The sequence below is a fragment of the Propithecus coquereli genome, unplaced genomic scaffold (genome assembly GCF_000956105.1).
Source record: "Propithecus coquereli isolate 6110/MARCELLA unplaced genomic scaffold, Pcoq_1.0 Scaffold106, whole genome shotgun sequence".
NCBI classification, from domain to species: Eukaryota; Metazoa; Chordata; class Mammalia; order Primates; family Indriidae; genus Propithecus; species Propithecus coquereli.
This window is the reverse complement of record NW_012134525.1, coordinates 4,938,064-4,963,675: the sequence shown is the minus strand read 5'-3', so window position 1 is coordinate 4,963,675 and position 25,612 is coordinate 4,938,064. Positions and strand designations below refer to the sequence as shown.

Sequence of the window (25,612 nt, the reverse complement as noted above, 5' to 3'; positions counted from 1 at the left end):
TTTAGTAGAGGCAGGGTCTCGCTCTTGCTCAGGCTGGTTTTGAACTCCTGAGCTCAAACAATCCGCCCGCCTCGGCCTCTCAGAGAGCTAGGATTACAGGCGTGAGCCACCATGCCCGGCCTTATTAGCCATTCTTGGTGTGGTAGCCGCCCCCTCCCATCAGTGGTCCACAGGGTAGTGGCCCCATACTTACTCATCAGGAGCAATGGTGGGGTTGGGGCTCAAAAAGGAGCCCATGTGGAATAGGGCCAGGTCATTGATCAACACCATAACATCTTAGAGAGGTCCCCTGAGCCTGTGATCACACAGAGAAGAGCCAGCAGAGATTTGAAAAAGGCCGTGAAGAAACAGTGTGATGTCTTTTCTTCTTTTGTTATTTGCATGATTTGCATCATCAGTACCAAGTCACAGGGCAGTGGCTTGACCTCATGTCTATATACCTGCATGGAAATGGACACAGCAAGGAACACAAGGGGGAAATCAGGTCTAAGCCTTTGTCATTTCTTAAATGCAAATGGGACACTCACGAGTTCCCTTTTCTCTTCTGTCTTTAGGAAGGAACATGAGGTTCCCTTGGAAATCATTCAAGAGGAAGGTGGAAGGGGCTATTTAAAAAGGATTAAAAGCTGTAGACTGCAAGACTGGGGCCTGAGGGCTGGCAGTGGAAAACCCTGTTGGGTTGCGATCTCTCACTCAAAAGTTCCAGGTGCCTTTTTGATTCCTGCAAAAGGAAGGAAACAAAAGAGAAGACCATGTCCATAGCCCTGAAACAGGTATTTAACAAGGACAAGACCTTCCGGCCTAAGAGAAAATTTGAACCCGGTACACAGAGGTTTGAGCTACACAAACGGGCCCAGGCGTCCCTCAACTCGGGTGTGGACCTGAAGGCAGCCGTGCAGCTGCCCAGCGGGGAGGACCAGAACGACTGGGTGGCTGTACACGTGGTGGACTTCTTCAATCGGATCAACCTCATCTACGGCACCATATGTGAGTTCTGCACCGAGCGGACCTGCCCTGTGATGTCAGGGGGCCCCAAATATGAGTATCGATGGCAGGATGACCTCAAATATAAGAAGCCGACAGCATTGCCAGCTCCCCAGTACATGAACCTTCTTATGGACTGGATCGAGGTTCAGATCAACAATGAGGACATATTTCCAACATGTGTGGGTAAGTCCATGACCAGTTCTCAGTTTTTTTGCCAACCACTCCCACCCTCACCCCAAGCTCAGAAAATTTACAGACGGCCTTTGAATGCTAGGAAGCACACATGTCAATGATTCCCTAAATTCCATCATTCATATACCTTCAATTTCTTTCTTCATATCTAAGAGCCTCATTGAAATGAGAACAAAAAAATTTTTATGGACCACTTATGTTTATTTTGTGTATCTCAGTGGTACACATACCACAGGCTGGGGAACACTGACTTAGTGAAATGTTAGATTTGGTCTCGTTGGCTTCCTTAGGACTAGACTCTAAACCCACCCACTTAACCTGGTAAAAAAAATTTTTTTTTTTTTTGGCTAATTGACCAGTTAAAGTTACATTGACTCTGATGCAATTACTGGTATTCATCTCAGGATTAAGAAATCCCAGTGTGAGAATTCATGGATTTGTTTGGGGATGAAACAAACACAGGGTTTAGATTCTGGGGAAAAAAAAGATCCTGGCATTCTCCTCCCTCTCCTAGTCATAGATTATTAATTCCAGGCTGTGCTGTTAACTCTGACCTTTGCATAGCTGCTGGACCCAGTGGGACACTTGAAATGCAAATCATTTTGCTTGCTTTGTGCTATAGACCATGAAACACTTCAAGGAGAAGGACCAAATCTTTTCTACCTCTTATATTTCTTAACACTGTTGGTCATTGGATTTCCCATGTACTGATAGGCTGAATTTAAAATTCAGTGTTTTATGCCCTAGGTGCAGTAGGAATGAGCAATCTCCTACTTTCACTGTTGTATGTATCTCCAGTGCCTAGCACATTGCCCTGGAACCTTTGTAAACGGGGAATGTTTGTGAAATGATTGTGCCATTGGAAAGTATTATCACAAAGCTCTGAGATGGTTGGAGCACAAAGAGAGTATTTGAAACACACTGTTGAAATCACCTCTAGATGTGGGGGAGGGGTGTCCCCATGTGGCATATGGAAAGTTGAGAAGAGGTGTATGGAAGTAATTAAGTTTATACCAGAAAAAAAAAAGTGTATAAATTGATTGGTGCAGTATGTACATCTTGAAATATTCAGGAAACTAGTATGTCAGAATGCTGGTATTGCCTTGGTTTATCCGGTCCCCTCATGCTCTCTCTCCTGTCCCTTGTTAACAGGAAGGAGGTGAGGTGTATGGTAGGGCACATCCCCTCAGTTCATGGAGTAGAAGGAAGAAGGCAGGTTTCAAAAACTCCCTTGGGCATCTAGTATGCACCTTGGAGGGGTGGGAATTTCTTAGGTTCATGTCTTTTGCACTTTCATTGACTGTCAGAGGCTACATTTGGAGCTGGGAGAAATTTTTGTTTTCCAGAAGCCTTTCAAACAACTGCCAATGCTCTGTACTGAACATGTGATAGCAATAAAGATAAATAAATGTGGATAGGGATAACTCCTCTTCATCCTTCCCCTTGTGTCTGCTCCTGGATGCTTTGAACTCCGGGCACTCCTGCTCTTTCTGGCGGCTGTGGTTACCAGCACAGAGCCATGGTGTGTTGCTTGAGAGCAAGGAAGCTTCTGGCTGTCTGCTTGGAAAACAGGACATCATAGATGGTTTTAGGCTTTGTTTGGAGGAAATCAATGGATGCCTTAATATCCCCCAGAGTAATTGACTTTGCTTTGTTTTTCTATACATTTTCTTAGTCACTACATGCTCAGGTGACAAGCTCCCCTGATCAGAATTCTCTGTTTTACCTCTACCCGTTCTATGCTCTCTGTTATTCTGGGAGAGCTTTATGAGAGTATCATGATTTTTTTTTTTTTTTTGTCCCATGGAAAAATAAGTTTGGGAAATGCCAAGTGAAATTGACTTCTTTACTGCAGGGTTTTTAATATGCCAGTGTACATTATGAATTTTCAAGAAAAGAATACTTTGGTATGTGGTGTTTCCTAATTTGACCCTGGTACCTTTTCTTTTTGTTGTTATGTAGAACACCATTAGTATCTATCTTTTGAGAAATGTTAAGCTAGGTAACTCAGAGTTGTCAAACTTTTGTTTGTATCAGAATTACTTAGGCTTTCTGTTCAAAATGCAAATTCCTTGATCCTCTCCCTTAACAATTAAATCAGAATCTCTTAGGTGAGACCTAAGAACCTGCACTTTTTTTTAACTGTAGTCACCATGTTGTATAATTGATCTGTTGAACTTATTCCTCCTATCTAACTGAAATTTTGTATCCTTTGACCAACATCTCTTGAGCCTCCCTGCCCAACTCCCAGTCTGTGGTAACCACCATTTTACTCTCTACTTCTATGAGATAACCTTTTTTAGATTCCGTATATAAGATCATGCAGTATTCGTCTTTCTGTGCTGAGCTATTTCACTTAACAGAACACCCCTCCAGGTTCATCCGTGTTGTTGCAAAAACCAGAATTTCATTCTTTTTTTTTAAGGCCGAATAGTATTTTATTGTGTACATAAATCACATTTTCTTTATCCACTCATATACTTGTTGGCCATTTGTGTCTGCTTTTGAGAAATGTCTATTCAGATCCTTTGCCCATTTTTTAATTTATTTGTTTTCTTACTATTGAGTTGTTTAAGTTCCTCGTGAACGTGCACTTTTAATAAGCACGCAGCACTACTCTGTTAATTGTAACCCCTCAGAATGCCTTTCATTCCCCCAGAAACAGTCTGTTTCTTACCTCTATAGTTTTATCCATGTGGTTCTCTCTTTCTGTAATCACCCACTTCTTTGTCTAGAATCCTCACGTATCCTTTGAGGTTCAGCTCAGACACTATGTCTTACACCCATTAGAATATAAGCTCCTTAAACTATGTAATATGTCTAATTCATTTGAATATCCCTCAGCCCTAAGTCTAGTGCTGGTGTCTTATAAGTTGTTGGATGGATGAATGTATGGATGAGTGGAAAAATAACCTTTATAAGGTCCTAACGTGCGTGGCACTGATGATCAAAGCATACTTAAACAAATGTCTCCAAATCCTTCTGTATCCATTCCTGGATATTGCCTGCACCTTGCTTCCACAGGGTTTTATTTTCTCTGTTTAACTTTTCCAAGGTGAAATGGTAGGGGTCAGTAAAACCATCACCATCTGCCCTCACTATGAGGGTCTCCCTCAACCTCCTGCTCACCTGCGTGATTTACCCTCAGATATTATTGTCGAGGTCTTTTGCAAGAACCTATTTTTAGGAGCTACTCTTTCTGTTACATTCCATTTCTTCCTCTTCCTCCTCCTGACTCCAGCCTACTTTTCTTCTTTTTGATCTTTGTGCTGTCATGAGTCATTATCATGGAAACTGTCAAGATGTCTCTACGGAAACAGCAGACCCTGGGTGGATGAGAAATGGGGAGTTCTGTTTAGAATTACAGCTTTGAATCCTGGGCATATTTCTGTGTTCCTGCTTAGGAATTGGGAGGGGTTCAAACTTTACCTCCTCCCCACTGTGATCCAAGGAAATAGAACCGGAAAGTACTGACAGATGTGAAAGCTTCATCCTTAGTTAGGTATTAAAGGATATAAACAGCTGTTGATCTCTACCATTGAAACACTGAGGAAAGAAAAGCTTTCATGTGTTCCTAGATTCAAGTTTAACTGCAACCCATGTTATTTCAGAAGTCGAGCTTTCTCAGATGAGAGAATACCAAACAGATGTGGATCCCTTGTAAACTATAGTCTCCTTCACTCTCCCTTGAACTCCTCTGGCTTCCTTTGTTAAAAATCCAACAGATGTCCCTGTTAAAGCCCTTAAAACAGCAGTAACTTCAGAAGCAAGGGCCGCCTCTTCTTTGATTGTATCTCTTTAACCATTTTTAGAGATAACTGCCAAGACAGAGAAAGAGAAAGCCATGGACTTTAAAAAGAATTCTATTGCCAGTCTAATTACAATAATTTTTATGTTCTAGCCCCCAGTTCCCTTGTTTTTCTGTTATGTAATACGATTTAATGTTTTAGATCTGATACTCAGAAAAAAATGAGTACAAAACTTAGAGCTCCTCCAACTCATGTGTTTTTTAAAAGTCTCTAAAAAGGAGGAATAAGAACATTTATAAAACAGTGACATGATCTTACCTACCTCTGAAACAAGTGTCAGGCCAGGAAAGATTAAGGAAAGCAAGGGAGGGAATTCAGATCTATTGAGCCTGCTAAATGCCAGGCACTGTATCTACCACTGTTCATCTTTCTTAATTCTTAAAACTCAATAAAGGAAAAGTGAAGTTAATATTCCATTTTACCAGTGAGGAGCCTGACATTTAAACAAGGTAAAGGGCTTTCTCTAGGTTGTACAGCTAATACCAACTGAGGAGTCAGAGTTTGAGCTTAACTGTATCTGACTGAAAATCTATGCCCTTGTCATACGCTACCATTCATCGCTTGTATCATTTTACAGATTTTCCTTCACATAGCTAAAGGCTCTTCAATGATTGGTTTTAGGAGGGTGTTTAGGATGAAGAAATTTCATATAACCTGGTTTGTTTGTTTTTCTAGAACTTTTAAATAAATGATTCTTTTTTTGATTTTTGATTCTTTTAAAAAGCATCTCCAAAATGCCTGCAGAGTGTGTCCGGGTACTTTAGCCATTCCCATATTCCATTCTAAGATTGGGCAGAGAATGACTTAGCCTCATGAAAACCTTTTGCTGGTCTACAGCTACCTGTTATTGACATTCATTCATCCAGTGAGTGTTTTCCAAGTACCTATTTTAGGTACCAAGAGACCAAAGCAGATAGAGTCCCTGTCCTGAGCAGTTTAATAATGTCCAGAATGTCCAGTTGCGCTAAATTGCTCTGCACATTTTTCTAAAATGAATAGTTTGTTCATCGGTCAAGTGCATTGTGGAAATCGTTGCATCCTTTTGACAACCTTTCTCATGAGACTACGGCTGAGTTTCATCCTCTCTCAAAATATTGTGCCAAGGCCTGTGAGAATGAGAAATGCCCACAGGGATGAGCTCAGACAAGGGCTGCTAGGGAGCTGAGTTTATGATTGGCCTTTACATTTTAAAGTGTGTATTTTCTATTGTATGTCTCCCACATGGTTTTTATTTTGATATAAATCTAAATAACACTGACGAGACAGAATGGGCATCAACAAAATACATTTACAGTGTGGTGGTACTAGAACTAGACTTACAGATGGAGACTTGGGTTTAATCAACTAGCTCTGCCACTTCAAGCTGCTGTGTGGCATTACCCCTAAGTTTCCATTCCGTCTTTAAACTAGGGGTTATAATTCTGATTTCACCGGGTTGTTGTAAGGATTAAATGAGGCTGTATGAGTAAAAACACACATTCCAGAGCCTGAGACATAAGTGATGCTGAAAACTAAATGTGTGTTAGTTGTTTCTGTCTCATACATTTCTGTATAACTATTGACCAATCTCGTGGAGACTAGTAAACAATTTTTGAACAGTATCCTTAGAAAAATAAAATATTCTTTAAAAGACTCAACAAGATTTTTAAAAATTATCCATCTTCATCGCTGAATCACTGTGTGATGGGGGTTATAAATACTTCAGGTTGACATCTCTCAAAGGCTTTGGAAAATTCTAGTGTTTGTTGAGGAGCTAGACAACTCCTGGTTTCAGGGATGAGCATCTAGCTCATTAAAGAGACATCCACTAGGAAGGGTCTTCTTGCTTGGTTTTCAGAAGACTGAGACTGAGTATTAAACCTGCCCACGTCCAGTCTGAAACCAGCTTCCCTTAGTAGAGAGTGGATGCAGGTTAGCAAGAGAAATGGGGAGATAGGCTACTAGTCACATCTGGGACAAACCACTCATTAAAATCAAAATGTTGTTGAGATCAAATCAAGGTCACCAAGAAGATGGGAAAAGTGTTCTCAAAGTGCTCACTGCCAAGAATGCAGCCCCCTAAAATGGCCTTGTGAACTGGAGAGTTTTTCTAAGGCTCTGGAAACAAGATTCAGCTTTGGGATCTAATAAATTGTTTGGCTTCCTAAGAATTTACTAGTTGGGAAGGAATAAAAATAAAGCTGCCATTTTCTGAACGCATACTACCTTAAACACTTGAGCTGCCTTATGTCATTTAATCTGTAAAACAACCCTGTAAGGCAAGTAGTGTGATTTCCATTTCATAGATGAGAAAACTAAGACTCAAAAGAATTAAGTAAATTGCCCAGGATCACTTAGGCAGAAATGGGATTCAGACCCAAAGTGGCCCAACTCCAAAGCCCATGCTCTCAATAACTGCAGCAACTCATGTCTGTGATGTTCTTACCCCAGAATCAACATCAGACACGGTTTACCCCTGCCTGTTGCATCGGCTGTTAAATCCTCTCTAAGGGATGTACTAAGACAAAAAACCCCCAGTCACAAGGAGGGACTTGAAAACAGCCAGGGTCCTGCATCTGATGCAAACTCTACTGGGTCCTTAGTGGTGGGAACTCTAAAATTCTGTTCCTTTTAGGAACTTGTCTCCTCTAGATTCGGATGCTACTCAATTCTGTTCAGTTGTCTATTCATGGAAAATGTGCAGAGACAGCTGAATCCACTTCCCCGCCCCCACTGGCCGCTGAAGAATTGACAGTCTATTGTCACAGTCACAACTCTCTGCCCCCACCTTGTGAAACCAATACCATAGTGACTTGGTGGCTGAGTTAATGAGGACAGTGTTAAATAACCACCCCTGCTCAACAAATCCCAAGAGATACTCCTGAAAAGGGCCTCCAGTGTGCTAAGAAGCAGAGAAGAAGGAGAGTGAAGGCAGGAATCCCAGAAGGCCTAGAGACTGCCCTGTAAGTTAAGGCTAATTACCTGCTGTCCTGACCTGCACCGAGTTCTCCATTACCTGTGCCATGTAATTTTAATGGGCTGTATCTCAAGTGACAAGTTGTTACATCTTAGCACCAGCTGGGCAGGAAAATGAGATATGTGATATTCAGTAGAAGCCAGAGATTAAAAACAAAGGACATAATGAGGTGGGGATGGGGGCATCTGATGCTTTTACTCCCTTGGTCGTTGGAGGGTTGTAACCAGGGTGTCCTTCCTTAGTCAACGAGGACTGATTGTGGAGATCAGTGGTGCTTGGAAAGTCAAGCTTTAAGGGATGTATCTGCAGGGGCGTGATACCAGAGGCCTTCCCTCTGTCCTCCCCACCAGTGGTCTGCCTCTCCTCTAGATAGAGAATATGTAGATACTTAGGTGATGTCATTTTGCCAGGAGGCCAAGTTATTTAGCCTAATACTAATTATTTTCATTCCTTCGAGAGAGTTCAATATTTGAAGAAAGTTTGGCAAAAATTCCTTTTATTATGTGAATACCTCCTTAGTGATGTGTCTAATTGAACCTTAGTTCATGCCTTTGGAAATTAAATGTTTGCCTTCACGGAGACACAAACCAGAGTTGTTAGCTCTTTCTTAGGAACATAAAAAAAATTGTTCTTCAACAGAAGCAATAGGCTTTTGGTGTTTCTATGTCATCCAGCCCAGGTCACCGGGACTGGAGAACAGTGATGAATTAAGGGAGAAGCTCCAGCCAGTAGATGGGTGTTCATTTGGTTGCCCATCCCCTGGGTCACGTCCTTTGGCAATCTGCCAGCAATGGCAGGCCCCTGCCTAGCTTCTGGTCCAGCCGAAGTGACAGCACAGTAGGGCCTCGGCCTCTGGTGACCACTAAGAATTACTTGTGCATGACTTCCTTCAACATCACCTTGATTGCCCGGGCCAGCCAGGGAATCTTACCACAGCCTCCAAGGGCAGAGGGAAGAAAGTTGTTGAATATTAGGGATTTACTTGTTATAGCCCTCAGATAAGCTGTTCGTATTTGGCCATCCCAAAATGGAGAAGAAAATGCCTGCAGCTGAGGGCATCTGTCTTGCCATGTCTTTAAAGAGAAATGTGCACAAATATGTCAACGATAGGTTCCAGGGTCCCTAGGAAACTGTCTATGGGCAGTAGCTGTCAAAGCACACGGGATGGTTCCCGGCTTTATTTCCATTTTCCAGAAATAGTGCAAAGGTTCAGGGCCCATCCTCAGCTCTGGTTCACATCTGCTCCTCTCTTTAAGGGCTGTGCAAGCTTGGCAAGCCCTGAACCTCTCTGAGCCTGTCTCCTCATCTGGAAAGTGGGATAATAGTAATAATTCCTGCTTTATGAGGTTACAAGAATTAAGTGACCTAATACACATAAAGCTTTTAGCATATTCCTGGTAGAGAGTTAAGTGCTGAATAAATTTTAGCTGTATTTGCTTTTCACGGTGATATAAAAAGGGAAGACCTCTGATTTATTGCAGTTTGTACTGCTTGATCATATAGGAGAATTTTGTCTGCAGTATTCTCTGCTCATTTATTTTCTAACTGAAGTAAAAGTTGAGAAAAGTATTGATCATGTCATAGTTACAGCAATCTCAGAAAAGAATAATTTTTCACATGCATTAGAATATCAGTTAATCAAAACTTGAGTATCAGCTAAAAGCAATAGATTCCATTTTTCATGTGATGTAATAGTTCCAAAGTTTAAAATATAGTAATAATTATATTAACTAACATTTATTACCTATTTATTCAGGGCCAAGCAATATGCTAGGTCCCTCCTTATATTTTTTCTTATCCTTAAAGCAGCCCTAATGGGCCATTATTATTATCCCTATTTTCAAATTAGGAAACTGGGATACGTTTCTTCTCCCAAAGTCACCTTCACTGTAAGTGGTTGATCCGGGCTTAGAATCCAGACTCGCCTAACTACAAAGCTACAGATCTTTTTGTTAAGCTGCATTCAATGAAATTATAACCTTTTCTCTCTGCAAAAACATAATAACTTAAAAACAAGAAAGATGAAAGTAGTGTCTATAATTCCCTGTTTTCTGGAAATGGTAAAGATTAAGTTGGGATAAAGCATTTCTTTTCAAGTTGAAAAACTGAGGCCCACTTTTTCATATATGTACCTATTTAAAGTGCAGATGTACTTGTGAAGATGCTTTTATGATTATCTTGAAAAAATTCACTGCCTTCCCTTCTAATAGTACCCAAGCAACATTTACAAATGACATCTGAAAAGGTGGAAGAAAGCAGGTTGATGTGGGGTATTTTGTGTTTCTTTCTTTTTTTTTTTTTTCTTGGAGGATGGGAGTAGCAAAAGACAAGAGGTTTCTATTTACTGGAAACTGGAGCCAATGTCACAGGCAGTGCAGAACATCTATAGTGTCCTTGTTCTCCTAGAATGTTATGCCTTTCTTTTACGGGGCCTGGGGGGACATGCTGTGATTCATTAGGGTGTCTGCGTAGTTGTGAGAATAAGGAATGTGTGTCATGGATATACCATTCCTGATCTTAACGTCAATTCTGATTATTGACAACTCAAGAAAAAGACCGAAAAGACCAGGCATGTGTACATTGGTTCGCTGAAGCCCAACCTACTGCCAGGGCTAACAAAGCTTAGAAAATTCTAGGCATGCTCAGGAAGTATACTAAAACCAAACCAAAATGTCATCTTCTTTTCGAAAACCCTGATGGTCAGTCTTGAAATACGAGTGCCCAGCCCTTGAAGCAACTCAGGATAGGTATCTGAGAGTAGAATATGATCCAGAGAACGGTTCCCAAAATGATTAAGAAATTGAAGAGGAGCGGGTGCCTGGTTGGACTAACTGGAACCTCTCAGTAAGGAAAAAAAAAAGGTAAAAATCTGTAAAATCATAAAGGACACATAGCAAATACAGTTGGATTTTTTCCCCATCTAAATCCTGATATATCAGAATTGTAACATACCTTTGGAAGCTTGAGAAGGTTGAGTGTTAGACCAATAAAAGAAAGAAATAAATAGTTTATGTATATTTGGAAACTTAGGAACTTATTATTTCTAGAATGGTACAGGCTAAAAATAATAGGAAACTGAATGAGTGATGTGATACATAATTTGGACTACAGTCCCATAGTGAGCTACTGAGAGAGCCAACATGTTTAGTGGCATATTCCCGACTGCTGAGGTTGGTATCAGATGCCTCTGTGCTTCAGGATGCAGTGGGAAAAATAGACCCAGGGACTGGCCCTGCTGCTTTCTAGCTGTATTTTCTAGGACAGTAGTTCTCTCTATCTCTCTCTTTTTTTTCATAAATGTAAAAGCAGATAAAAGGGCAATAGTCCTCAAAGTGGTCCCTAGACCAGCAGCGTCAGCATCACCTGAGAACTTACTAGAAATGCAATTTTAGGCCCAACCCTAGATTTACCGAATCAGAGATTCTAGGGGTAGCCCAAAAATCTATGTTTTAAAGTCTTCCAGGTAATTCTGATGCAAGCTAGAGTCTGAGACCCACTTGTCCAGGGCAAGTAAATGCTCTCTGAACCCTATTTTTCGTACATATAAAATAATGATACTAACACTTATCCCTCAGGGCTGTTAATTAATAATAAAAAAGTATTTACTTGAGACATTGTAGATATGGTAGCAGGTAAGACAAGCAAAGCCCCTGACCTCATGGAGCTTACATTTCAGGCAGGAAAATAGACCCCATGCCAGATGGTATAATAAAAGGAATTAAGATCTCCAGAGAACTAGCACAAAGGTGTCGAGAAAGCCAAAAAGTCAAACTGGGATGGTGAAGCAACCAGGTAATAACAAGAGCTGGAAGCTGCTACCACCTTAGGGTTGGATGAATGAAGGGAGAGAGGGTATTACCAGAGCCAGGAGCCAGGAGCACAGAGGGAAAGTCCATTCAGTGGAAACTGGAGCCATGGAGAATACACAGTATGGCTGGAGACCAACGGAGGCACTGGGAGGTATAAATACCTGAGTCTCTGCTTTGCTCCTCCAGTCTCCTACCTGTTGCTTCTTTGGCAAAGGAGCCTGGGGGACACTTTATGCAGAGGAGGGTAGGAATGGATCTGAGAGCAAATAGGCAAATGACTGGCATATGGAGAAAACAGATAAGTAACAAATAAATACACAATATACATAATGCTAGATAGGAATGATAAGTTCTGTGAAGACAAAATTTGGAATGAGAATTAGAGTGCTATAAGATTTAAATGAGATACATGTACAACGGTAGTTCTCAAAATCTTTGGTCTCAGAACTCCTTCATACTCTAAAAAATTATTGAAAATCCTGATCTTTTGCTTATGTGGGTTATTGCTATCAGTAGTCACCATATTAGAAATTAAAACTAGAAAGTTTAAAAATATTTATTAATTCATGGAGAAAGTAATAATAAACCCATTATATGCTAGCATAAATAATTTTTTTAAATGAAAAATAACTTTAAAAACCAAAACAAAAAAATTGTCTTGAGTAAGAAGAGTAGCATTGTTTTATTTTTTGCAAATCTCTATGACTTCTGGTTTAACAGAAGACAACTGGATTCTCATATCTGCTTCCACATTTCAGTCTATTGTAATATATTGTTTTGGTTTGCAGAGAAATGTACTTGGAAAGGGGAGGACTTTGTATACCTCTGAAAGGACCCCCAGGGATCCACACAATACCTGGAGAACACCTGCTGTAGATAAAGCTGTGGGGTAGGGGTTGGGGTGGGTAGGGAATGGTCCTTTGCACCTAGTAGGCACTTGAAATGTTGGTTGAATGAATACAAATTAAAATTACGTTGAGGATTTCAAAGTACAATAGTCCCTCATTATCCACGCTTTTGCTTTCCATGGTTTCAGTTACCCACAGTCAACTGAAGTCTGAAAATATTATTAATAAGTGGATAATCCCAGATGGAAGCAATTCATAAGCTTTACATTGTGAGCCTTTCTGAGTAGTGTGATGAAATCTCATGCGGTCCCGCTCTGTCCTGCAGGGGACATGAATCATTCCTTTGTCAATTGTATCCACACTGTGGTCACTCCCTGCCTGTGGGTCACTTAGTAGCCCTCTCAGTTATAAGATCAACTGTCTCAGTATCGCAGTGCTTGTGTTCAAGTAATTCTTATTTTCTTAATAATGGCCCTAAACTGCAAGAGTTGTGGTGCTCGCAATTCAGATATGCCAAAGAGAAGCCATAAAGTGCTTCCTTTAAGTGAACAGATGAAAGTTCTCAACTTAATAAGAAAAGGAAAAAATGCATACTGAGGTTGTTAATATCTACAGTAAGAGTAAATCTGTGAAATTGTGAAGAAGTAAGAAGAAATTCTTGCTAGTTTTGCTGTCACACCTCAAGCTGCAAAGGTTATGGCCACAATGTGTAATAAGTGCTTAGTTAAGATAGAAAAGGCCTTAAATTTGTGGGTGGAAGACATAGACAGAAATGTGTTGATTGACGGCAGTTGGGTTTGGTAGTATCGGAGGTTTTAAGCATCCACTGGGGGTCTTGGAGCATATCCCCCATTTATAAGGAGGGACTGCTCTGTGCCTTATGTTAAATGGTGACTTGTTGCATGTTGGTAGCATAAACAACTTAAAAACACTGCTGTTAGGGCCCCATAGATCAGTAGGACATATGCTTTATGGTATTTATCCAGCAAGACTGATGGCTTTTCACCTCAGTGTTCATAGTCATACATATAGAATGTCAAGCATCAGCCAAGACCCAAATATTGTAAGGTAGCAACTATGGAAAAGAAACTGAATGAATGATTGAGAAAGTATTGCATTTCTGGATTATCTATGACTTTGCTCTTTCCATCTGCATAGATAATTTAATTCAGCATTAACTGAGCCCCATGACAAGGGACCTTGTGATGGAGTTGACCATCAGTCAGCATTAGGTAGACACGGCTAAATTGCTTCAACCTGCAGATGGGCAGATAGGGTTACCCTCTGTGGACAGACGCGTTTCTAAAAGGGGTTAATAAAACATCTCATGCTAAATGAAGTGTGTTTTATTGCTGGTGTCAGAGGCCAATCTCATACCTGCCTTGCTAAGCAGATTATGTCATATCTAGCTTTCATTTTATACAGTTACTATAATAATGGTGTCTACCATTTAATGTCTACTATAAATTAGGTGCTTTACATTACTCACTCACTTTTCACAACAACATTTTTTAAAAAGGTAGGTTTTGCTTGTTTTCCAAATGAGGGAACTGAGACTCAGAGAGGTTACTAAGGTTGCACAGGTCAGACAGCTTATAAAGGCCTATAGCAGGTCTTTCTGACTCCATTGCTTTTTTCCCTATGCCAGGGACATCTGTGATATGAGCATTCTAGGCACATACACGCCATGCATTTGCATAAAACACGAACATGAATATATTCAAAGAGTGAATGAGAAGGGAAAAAAAATGAAAGGATAATTTGAAGAAGCAAAAGGTTTAGCTTCTCTATGACCCTAAAGAATGAGGCTCTTACAATAGAAATCCTACATGGATGAAATAAGAAATTTCAAGTCATGGCTTTGCTACTTTCTCACGGTGCCTTGAATTCTTGTATTTTAACTTATGGTCCCTGAAATTAGGAAGACTTATGCCAGTGGTACAAACCTCCCATTAATAAGGTAAGACAGACGGTTCAATAATTTGTGTGTGTGAGTGGTGAGTGTTGATTTTGTGTATGTATGTGTGGCTTTTAAAGATAAAAATCTCATTGGCCAGGAAGAGAAGGAGGAAAAAACAAACAACAGAATATGAGGGTATGCTAAGTAGCTATACATTGTGCCCTGTAGTTTCACAGTTAACAAATGAGTGGGCCAATATAATTCAGTTTCTGCAACTTTTAACTTTCAGTTAGTGTATAAAGTCTGACTCTATCTGTCTACCTTTCCTTTTCACTCCTCAGTCTGTTAACCTTATTTCCTCCCCTGTAACATTAAGAGACCTAGATATTAAGGGTGCTGTAAGGTCTTAATAAGATAATGCATGGAGCTCTGCATGTTGGAAATGTTCAATAAATATTAGCTAATATATTGCTAATAATAATTGTCAATACAACACAGCAAAATAATTGCTGTGTTTTTCTCCTATATCAGAAGCTGCACATACCAATAAATCAATGAGCCTCCCAGAAACAAAGACCCTGGAGGCCCTAAGTCTCTTTCAATAGGCAGGATCAGTGGTAGGTTTCTGGACTTCCTGCTGAGGTGGACTTTTCAGCTTTGGTTTTTCAGTCACCTCTCAGGCAGTTGACACTTTGAGGCCCATGAAGCTTTTTTAGCCCCAAAACATGTTGACTCTTGAAATAGCCGTGGAATGTGGCTGCCCTTATCAATCTGCAGTGACTCACTGGGCTGGCTGGTCGTCATGTTATTTCAGGTGCCGCAGGTGTACATTTCACCTCCCGTAGCGCCTCGTCCTCCCCATGGTGCTATCCAGTAGCCGGCCTTTGCAGAAGGTCCTTTGAGAGATATGACCCAAACTGGGACTCAAGTCTTTCAGATAAAACAGCATAGCCTTTTCCGGAACAACTGGACAAGGAGACATTATCAAAGCGAGCTTTTCAAACTACTCAATAAATAGACCCATAAAGCCTACTTAGGGTTTGCCCAGTTTCAGTCTGCCCATGAGGTCTGCCCCGTTGTGCCATATTGGAGTCATGCCACTGGTATTGAGACCAATGACAGGGACCCCCCCCCCATGCCAGCCCCTGCTCTGCTGACCACTGGCCAGGCCCCTAGCTCTTCTGACAGCCCCCCATCCTCTTGCCTTAGCACTCCGCCCACCTGCTAGGGCTCCCTCAGTCACCTCCTACTGAGATCATCCCATGTACCTGCCTCAGCCTCTCAGATCTATCAGGGGTTCTGAACCTCCTTCCACTGAAGGGGACTTCTGACCATCAAGTCAGCAGAGCAGTTTTGCAGCCAAGCACGACCTTTCACCAGGGAGCGAGTGAGAGCTCCCAGACTCTGGAAGGAACAGGGCTCTGAATCACGTTCCCTGCTAGCTGCTAGTGCCCTGAATTTACTGCTCAAGTTTTTTCCAAGGTTAAAGCTCTGCTCCTTTGCCCAAGCTGAAGCAATAGTATAGAGGCGCTAAGAGCTGGTGCTGTCCCTTCCTTGACTGAGTTCTCAGTGCTCTTGGCTGTTTATATGGTTACTGTTACTGCTGTCCATAAATCTGACTTGCAAAGGTAAACTGGTTTGTACCACAGTGTCTTAATGGTGTTGCAACTAAATAGGAGAAGGGAAAATGCATACTGGCACGTGGCACAGGGAGCCTTAATAAGAGGCCCTATTCATCTAGTCAGCAGTCCTTCCCCTTAATTTAGGAATAGCAATGTGGCTTCTGTGCTTCCATAGCTTCTGGATGTGTTTCTGTTTTCAATAGGGTTTAGCAAAGTCGTTATCTCATGCTTAAGAAGAAGGTTCCAGACTGAAAGGCCTTGGTACTTTTTTTAACTGACATGAAAAACTGAAGCCCTCTTCTTTCCTTGGAGATAAGCCGTTTCAAATATAAGGCAGGCAGATGTGTCCCTATGGATGACTCTCACTTCTACTGTATAGCTCACTGCTCATAAATAATGAGTTTGACAAATGTAAAATGCATCAGTGAGTTTCAAAAAGCAGGACTCTGGTGACAATGTTACACGCTTTGTAGTGGTTGAAGGAAGATGTTGAAGGAAGTTAGCCTGTTGGGCTTTTTTCATGTCCATCAAACGGATTATAGTCATCATATTCATCAATGACCAGTAAATACATAGATTGCAAATAAACAAATTAACACATTGGATAACAGCTGTGGCCCCTTAATTAGCTAGTTCTAGTCAAGATGGGGAAGTTGTCCCATTACTATTATGAAACTTAAACTTGAAAATTACCAAAAGGTACTAAAGTCAATGAATGTGTTTATAATTATAAAATAGCCCCAAATGAAGTGATATTTTTGAACATCAGAACTATTTTACTTTTTTCGGTAGTTGTCTTTAATATTCTAAGAGGTCTTAAGGCCAAGAGGGGCACACCTCCTCAGCCTATCCTCTGCATAGCAAATAGTTATTTTCTTAAAAAACATAAGTCAGATCATGTTAATTCTCTGCTTTAAAAAACTCCAATGATCTTCCCACTGCAACCAGAATAAAATCCTAAATCCTGGAATACAGTAGTAAACAAAACAAGCATGACCTTGTCCTTATGGAACTTAAAATCGAATAGCAGAGTCAGACATACAAAAGATAGAAGCTCTGAGCATAGAAATCTCTCCCACTCAGTGTTCCAGCCGAGTTCCCAGAGTAGTGCCTGGCACATGCAAATGTTTTACATAAGTTGACAAATGAACAAGTGAAATAAATTATTAAAAGTGTGAGAAGTTTAGCAGGGAAAATGCAATGTGCCAGATATACAAAGTACAAACACACACATAAATACTCCACACGCACACACACAAAGTCTCTGACAGGGGCACCTCAGAAGCAATATTTAAGGTAAGACTGGAAGGGTGAGTGGAAAGGGTAGGGTTGTGGGGGTCATGGGGGTTGGGGGTCTGGGTAGAGGGAAAGAACCACATGTGCAAAGGCCCTGAGGTGAGAAAAGTGTGGCATCCTTAAGGATGAAAAGAAGGCAAATGTGAATGCTACATCGTGAGCGAGGCTGGCGTGACATGTGAGGAGCTCACAGAGGTGGCAGGGCCTTGGTGACTATGCGTGTGGTCCTGGGAAGAACTTTGGACTTTATTCTACAGTCATAGGAAGCCTCTGAAGCCAGATGAGTGACGTGGTAAGACTTGAGTGTTAAAAGGATTGCTCTGGCCACAGGCTGGGGAGGGGCAAGGATGGATACCCAGAGACCGGTGTAGGGGAGAAAAAATAATTTTTCTCTACCTTTCATACTTCTTAACTGGGATTGCTTGCAACAAAAAACGGATTAACAAGAGAACAGCAAACAGAAATTTATTGACATGTATGGCTCATGTGTACATGGGAGAAAACTCAGAGAAATGAATAAATCTCTACAGTAGATCTCAAAGAAAGAGTTTGAACTTCAGGCTTAAATACCATCATTTGCAGAAATAAAGATGAAAGGGGTATGGGAAACTCTGGTTTTGGAGTGATGGCCAGGACAAGCAGAAAAAACAAGGGTAAGATTTGTTATGCAGATTTTAGTCCAGGCCCTCCCATATCCCTCTCTTCCTGGTGCAGAGAGAGAGACATCTTACAAATGGTGTTTTCCTTTAGATGTAAAGTTTATCTACAAAAGGGTGACTTTTCAGAGCTACTCCTCTGGCTGCAGTTTCTCAAAAGAACCAGTTTCTCAATATGCCACAGAGGCATATTTTGGGGTATTGTATTCTGACCTACAGTCATATTTTGGGGTGATGTGTCTGAGCCCCAACACCTGCTGGGAGCCCATTGCAGTGGTCCAGGTAAGAGGAGGTAAGAGCCTCAACTCAAATGTGGAGAGAATTGGTGGATTAGAGAGGCTTAGGAGGGCGAGCTAGTGATGAAATATAGGGGAGGGGTAGACCAGGGAACAGGAGGAGTAAAGGGGAACCCCTAGGTTTCCAGCTTGAACAGCAGAGTAGAGCTGTTTACTGAGACTGCAAATGTTGGAGGAGTTTCTTGGGTTGGGAAGTTTGGATGGATGAGTTGAGTTGGAGGTGCCTCTGAGATATCCAAGGAGGAATATCCAACCAGGTGGACATATAGGTCAGGGGCTCAGAAAAGAGGTCTTGGCTGGACTGTATATAAGGCAGCTGAGGTCATGGGTGTGGCTGAGAGCACTTCAGGAGGGGGTTTAAGGTACAGAGAGAAAAGGCCTAGGACAGAGCTCTGAGGGACACCACCTTTAATGGTGGAGAAGACAAGGGGAAATCGTTGGTAAAAAAGTTTGAGGAGAAGTCAAAGAGTTAGGAGGGAAACCAGGAGAGAGTGGTGTTACGAGAGCACAGGGAAGAGAGAGGTGCCAAAGTCGGATGTTGAAAGGTGAAGTAAGGACAGACAAGTACATCACAGATCACCACAAGAGGTCAGGGGACAGTCAGGTGAGCAAAATCACTTGTAAGGCAGCATTTGTCCTCCCAGTGATATTCTGGTCTACTCAGTACCTAACAGAGTCCAACAGCATCTCTGATTCCCAGTTCCAAAGCCGAGAATGTCAGTCTGAAGGAGAAGGAGCAAAAAGACGTAAAGCTACCACGCATCTTTGGAGGGCGTGAACGAATACTCTGGGTCTTGACTTTTCAGTTCTATTTCCATTCCCTCATGATGCTGGGTTGGATTTCTTGCTCTTGTTTCCTTCCATCTAATTGCCTATGTTCACTTCTGTTGGCTCAAGTGATTTTCTGTTTTCTTCAACCAAAAGAACCTTGGATTAGCCAAGAGCTCTTTGACTCACAGGGAAAAGGCTGCTTGACCTCTGCAGGCTCTGTTAAGGTCACTCTTGGCAGTAATTCAGTGGCTTAGCAGGTTTACTGCTATAGCCTGCAACTCCTAAACCATAAATTAAGAATCCCGTGCACCTTCAACATGCACAGAAAGGCTTCATTCTCATCTATAAATCTCAGGAATTCTAAAGGCCTTGACAATTCACAATGCAACCTCCCCTGGTCCTTCCACTTCCAGGAATTTTTTCAGACTTGATTAATTGGAGGGTGGAGATGGGGTTTTGTAGGCTCATTTAGAATCCTTGGCTCTGTGAAGATGGGACAGAAATCATCCCCTTTTTAAGGTAGATGGCATGAGATTGGTTTATGTCAGAGACTTTTTTGTGTCTCTGATTTCTGTGACAGTAAACGAAGCTTGTACCCCCATATCCCTTGAACATCTGACAGCTATTTTACCTCTATGTGGCTTAATTCAGGGCTGCCTCTCAGTTCAAAACCATCTTGGTGCTTAAGATGGGTGAAGGTAATAGCAATGGCATGGGACAGACACAGGTGGAAAATGTGTTTGGAGCTAGAAAACAGGGGAGATAGAGACTGGAAGAATTTCTGATTTAAAACTGTGGGGATGCCTGGTTGAAATCAGCAAATTTGATTTAGAAAAAAAGTCCTCTAAAGGAAGATGTTGATTTTCCAAAAGGAGAGATAATGTTCTCAAGAGAAAAGGGTGTTCCTGAATCTATTCTATAACATTGGTCTCTGTCACCCAGATAAATCAAGAATTCCCTATAATTGGGGAAATTTTTGGATTTTTAGCAAAGGCTGGAAAACAGCTTCCTTTCTTCTCTTCCTTTCCTCTCATCCTTGGAGCCTCACTTTGATGCCCCCTTTTTCTACACAAGAAGGTGTAGAATCACGAGAGCAGAGGAAGAATTTCCTGCAGGGATGCCAGTTAATGCATGGGATGGAATCCCACCATTATTTCCAAGTTGGGAACTCTGCATCTTTTCCACTACAGTTTTTGGATAGGAAAGGATGAGACTAGAAGACTTTCAGGGTCCTCTGAAATGCTAGCATTCTTTTATGGAAAAGGATCCTTAATACTGGTACCTGCTCTGAGGGAAGACAAGGTTCACGGGTGTGCAATTTTGGCTGAGTTTCATTTCAGTTCCAAAGAGCCTTATGAAATGCCTACCATGTGCTGGGCAGAGGGTGAGGCATTGCAGGACATAGAAAGAATAGCAAAAAGTGCTTCTCGTCCTTGAGTTTACTATTAGTATCTCAAAGTGAAAAAGGACTAGTAAAAATAAAAGCTTTACCAATATGACAATACTAAATAGAACTTTTAAATTTACAGATTCTTCCAATATATCACATGGCAATAACCCTGTGATTGAGTTATTCCTGCCTCTGCTACACAGGGAAGGAAACTCAGTACCTAGAAAAAGAGAAATCAGTTATAGAATTGCAAAAGAAAAGAGCTCCTAGCTGGTTGAAGGATCAAAATAGGTTTCATGGGCCGGCCACAGTGGCTCACACCTGTTTGAGACCAGCCTGAGCAAAAACAAGACCTGTCTCTATAAAAAATAGAAAAATCAGCTAGGCATGGTGGTGCCCGCTTGTAGTCCCAACTATTAGGGAGACTGAGGCAGGAGGATCACTTGAGCCCAGGTTGCAGTGAGCTAAAATGACATTACTGTATTCTAGACTGGATAACAGAGCAAGACCCTGTCTCGGAAAAAAAAAACAAAAAAACAAATAAGTGTCGGGGAAATGACTGGAAGTGAAACCTTGGATCCACTACTCTTTTCTTTGACCATTTTAACAATAGGTTGCCTTCCTCCCTTTAATTAATTTCTCACTTAGTTGTGCAAGTCCCTGCTCTATTTTCTGTAAATGGTAGTTGATTGTCTGATGTCTTTTGCTTTTGTGAAATACACTGCCTAATAGGATGTTGGACTGACTGTTTCTAAAGTTACTTTTTTTTCAACCAAGCTGATGATCATTTATTCCAGCCTTAAAAAGTACACTAGAAAGGTTGGGGGAATGTTTAGCATGCTTTGGGTCTCTTGGTAGATGGAATTGTGTTTATCCTTCATGTTGATTGGTTGTGTACAGTTTTTAATGGGAAAAGCACGACTTCACTGACCTTTTCTGAACAAATAAATTTACTTAAGTCTGCTTGGTGTCATTTGGAAAAGAATGTTCTTTCTCTTCTTCCTCTGGGGCTGCCTCCAGAGTTTTGCATTTTATAATCCCTACATTCCCAGCTTCATGCCTCCCCAATCACCCAACCCCACAACTTTAAAAGCAGACCAGAAGGGGACTTGAAAGAAGATGAGAGTGGGAAGTGGAGAAACACAAGTTCTGTGGCTGTCGGTCTTCTGTGTTGTACTTGGGTTTTCAAGGAAGATTTATATCAATGGTCCTCATCCTTTCTCCATAGCAGTGAGCTCCTGTTGCCACTTGAGTCAAGCTCTTCTTCCCAAGGGAGATTTGTCCTTCCAGAAAGTGCTTAAGGCTCTCCTCTTCATGGGGTTGGACTCCTTCTGAATCTTGTGAAGATTGGGGAAGGAACAGCCAAGAAAGTTCATCTCTCTCCTTCCCTGTCTTCATTTTCTTTCTTGGCTCTCCTTTCAAAAATGGTAATTAAGTCACTAGGCCTGTTTGGAAGGAGATTAGGAGTTAGCTTTGACAACTAAAGTGAAACCACATTACATCTCTAGTTAAGTGAGGAAAATAATGTTGTTTGTTTAACTTTTGATTCTTTGGATGCAATTCATGGGGTGTGTTTATTTTTAAATTGTAGGGTGATCTGTATCTCCTTTGAGAATACAGAGAATGCCCTCTCAAGGGTGGAAAATCATCTTTAAAAATTAAAATTTTTTTCTTTTAAAAAAAGAACTTTAACTTTCCCCAATCACAGAAGTTAGTTTTTCTGAGCTACACAAAATCCCAGCCATTTACAAGTGGAGGAACCTGTTTAAGGAATGGCTAAATTAGCAGTGGCCAAATTCTTGAGGCTTAAGAGTCTCAGGTGAAATCCGATCCTTGACTGGGAAAAACTTTTTTTTTCTTTTTCTGGCAGGCAGGATGGCAGCTTAACAAACTGTAGAACAGAATCCCATGTGGTTAATGATCTGAAGGGGAGGGTTCAGAAGGTTAACATTATGGTGGTGAGAACCAGGAGTTGTGCCTACTTTTACAGAAAACACTTTAAAACAACCACCATGGAAATCCTCACGAATAGGCAATATAAATGGCCCGATGAGCTTTTGTGTTTCATGATAACCTGCTTTAGGAATTTTCCATCTCCTTTGAATTCCACCTGGACATATTCTACTTTTACCTTGGCTTCAACTCTTTAGTTAACTATAAAAAATATGGTGTGATGTTATTGAGGCAGACAAACTGCTTTAGTGGCTTCAAACCTTTTTATATTTTTCAACCAAAAAAAAAAAAAGAGAGGCAGAACCTCAAGTAAAATAAGTAAAATTTGATCTGTGTTGGCTACAGTGGTGGGGGAAAGGCTCAGAGTCTCACCCACTCACCCCCTCTCCAAGGTGAGGTAGCTTCCCCCACTCAAGAAACAGAACCCTAAAGCTTTGAGGAACACAGTTTGAAAACCATGGCTCCATAAGTGTTTGCCACTTACGACTTCACCTGGGGCCCTCTTTCCTTCTCGTTGAGAGTCAGGGAGGAGTTACAGACCATGAGAGGCTGCCTGGGACCACCATCACTGCAACATAGGAAAGAAGAGCTGTGGGCTCAGGTGCTAACCCCTCGTGGGCTCAGCAGTTCCTCCAAGCTTCCCCATCTACTCTGAAAAGTGTGCATGGCAGAAGATGTAGACAGTGAAAGTACCTGGTCAAGAAGTAGCAATGTCAGCTTAAATCCAGAGAGGTTGATCAGAGAGGATAGTTTAAGCAACAGGTCTGGGAAGCTCTCAGAAGGCAGTTGGCACCCTCAGCATCTCATCAGGGAACTTCGTTGGAGCAAAGGGGCTCCAGAGAGCTTCGTTGCATTTGCTCCTGAGCTGTGAGCATGTGAGGCACACTGATCTTGCTGCCTCAGACACTATCTTCTAACCCTCAACACGTCCCTGCTCCTCCCTGACACCTGGTTTCATAGTAACCATTAGAGATGCCATCTGTGCTTTTACCTGGCTATAGTGCTTATACCTCGAGTGGCAACCTTGAAACTCAGTATTATGGAACTTCAAGGTCATGACCTTGAATGGTGATCTTGAAACTGGGTAACCTTACACCAGCACCATTGGTGGGCTGGCTCAAGCTCCCCATCCATGCATCTGTCTGAGTGCTCCTTTTCCTAGAGTCCTAGCTCTCTAGCGCCCAGCCTAGCTTCTTCCTCCTGCCGCTAACTGCCACAGCAAATTAAGAAAGTGAACCCTATTCTGATTCTCAAGCATGTTTCCTCTGTTTGTTTTCATGGTTGTAGGATCTATTTTTCTCTTTAGCTCTTTCTCATTCTGAATTCCTCTGGAGTGTGATTAGCATATTTTTAGGACAGTTTTGTCCCCCTTTTTCTCTTTTCCTGTGACTTCGGAGGTCAGATTGCAGCTGATGTCTGGTTTGAAATACTACTGCTCATTCTGAATGTACCATCGCCCCCCATGGAGGTATTTGCAAAGATCACATTTTCCACGAGGGGCTACGCAGTTGGCTGGTTTGTTGACTGCCGTATCTAATTGGGCTTTCCAAGTGGTTCATCTTAGAGCATTATTCTGAAGTTGAAAACCCACCCAAGACCTGTGTGTTGAAGTGAGTGTAATAAGGATGATCCTAGGGTTATTGAAGCTTAACTCCAGGTCCTTCCCTTTGTGCCATGCTATTTATAGCATGGACCTAAAGCCAGAGTGCCTCCTAAAGACTTATGGGTGTCACATACAGATTTAACTATTTTGAATTCCTGAAGTGTGTATGAGTCAAGTACAAAAACTTGAGTGAACGGAATGTCACGTTTATTTTCCTTAATTTAACTTATGTCTGAATATAGTCCCTGTTCCACTGGGTGGTGGGAAACCCAGCCTCAGACATTATTTAGGCTTTGTGCCCTTCCTCAGAGTTTGGCCAAGCTGCCAGGACTTTAATCAGTGCCAAAGTATTAATACAAGGCAGCCCACCCAGTCCTCTGTCTACACTGGTTACCACTGATTGTCCCAGCCCACGTAGTCCCATTGAATATGCTGCATTTGTGCTGATCGTGGGGCACAGGACTCTTTGGCAGAGCTAGGAGCCCTGGCGCCTGAGATCCAGCCATTTTAGGTACTTCCCGTGGCCATGACCTTTGATGGGTTGCCATCTTCCCTGGCAATAAGTCATAAGCATACATTATCTTGAAATACTTCATTCTGTTCAGGCTTTGGGACTGCGGTGAATGGAAACTCAACATTCTAACTTTGCTTTACCTTTGGCCTCGGCCGCTCCTCATTTCCCCACACAGACCAAACCCATCTTTTTCTGGCCAGCTCCTACTCATCCTCTGGATCTCAGTTCTAACATCACTGGCCAAGTCAGAGTTAACATCTGCCACCACCCTCAGCCCCCTCTGCCTGCCTAACCACTTTCCTACTACCTTGCACTCCAAGTACGATTTGCATTGGGATCATCTGGGAAATTGTTAAAAATGTAGAATTTCCGGCTCCACCTGAGGGGTGACCCATATGCACATTAAAGTGTGAGCACGGACCTACTAGATCATGAGCTCCTTGATCTCAAGGACTTTGGTTTTTTTTACCACCACATCCCTTTTGATGGTACTTAGTCCATGGCAGCCCCTCAATAAATAGCTGTGGAATGCCTGTAATAATGATGTATGTAGACCAAACATTCTGTTTGCAGTGGCTGCTGTTCCAGGAGGGCTTGGGCCTAAAGTATGACCCAGGAGGTACTAAACTGGACTAAGCTGGGGGTGGAAGTGGGTTGGGCACCACACGGTGGAGTCTGAAATGTTGGGCTGGGCTCAGGCTAGGTAGCCAGGCCTGCAGTTGTAACAACCAAAGTAATAGGCAAGATGGGGCCAGGTCGGCTTGGTGGGAGGGGCTGCTGGAGAGCTGGAGCCGGGAGGGAGGGGAGCAAAGATCTCTCCAAAGAAGCAGAGGAGTGGGCAGAGCAACCTCTGTAAGGGTCCCTGAAGGGCATGATGGGAAATAAATTTTGACAGGTAGACTGAAGTTCCAAAGGTATTCATTTCCCACCCAGTACTGAAACAAAGATTCCAGCTAGATGAAAGACAGGCAAAAAATATGAACAGAATCTTTATTGTATTGCACATTCTT

General features: G+C 41.9%; 1 protein-coding gene across 2 annotated transcripts in view; it reads left to right on the top strand.

Annotated features, from left to right (window-relative positions):
- MOB3B (MOB kinase activator 3B) overlaps positions 1 to 25,612 on the top strand; it is a 207,363-nt gene that overhangs the window by 62,356 nt on the left and 119,395 nt on the right. For both annotated transcript variants that reach the window (XM_012646398.1, XM_012646389.1), the window contains exon 2: positions 555 to 1,170. In XM_012646398.1, coding sequence (XP_012501852.1) covers positions 753 to 1,170 — 418 coding nt within the window. In that variant the 5' untranslated portion in view covers positions 555 to 752. The remainder of the gene's footprint in view (positions 1 to 554; positions 1,171 to 25,612) is intronic.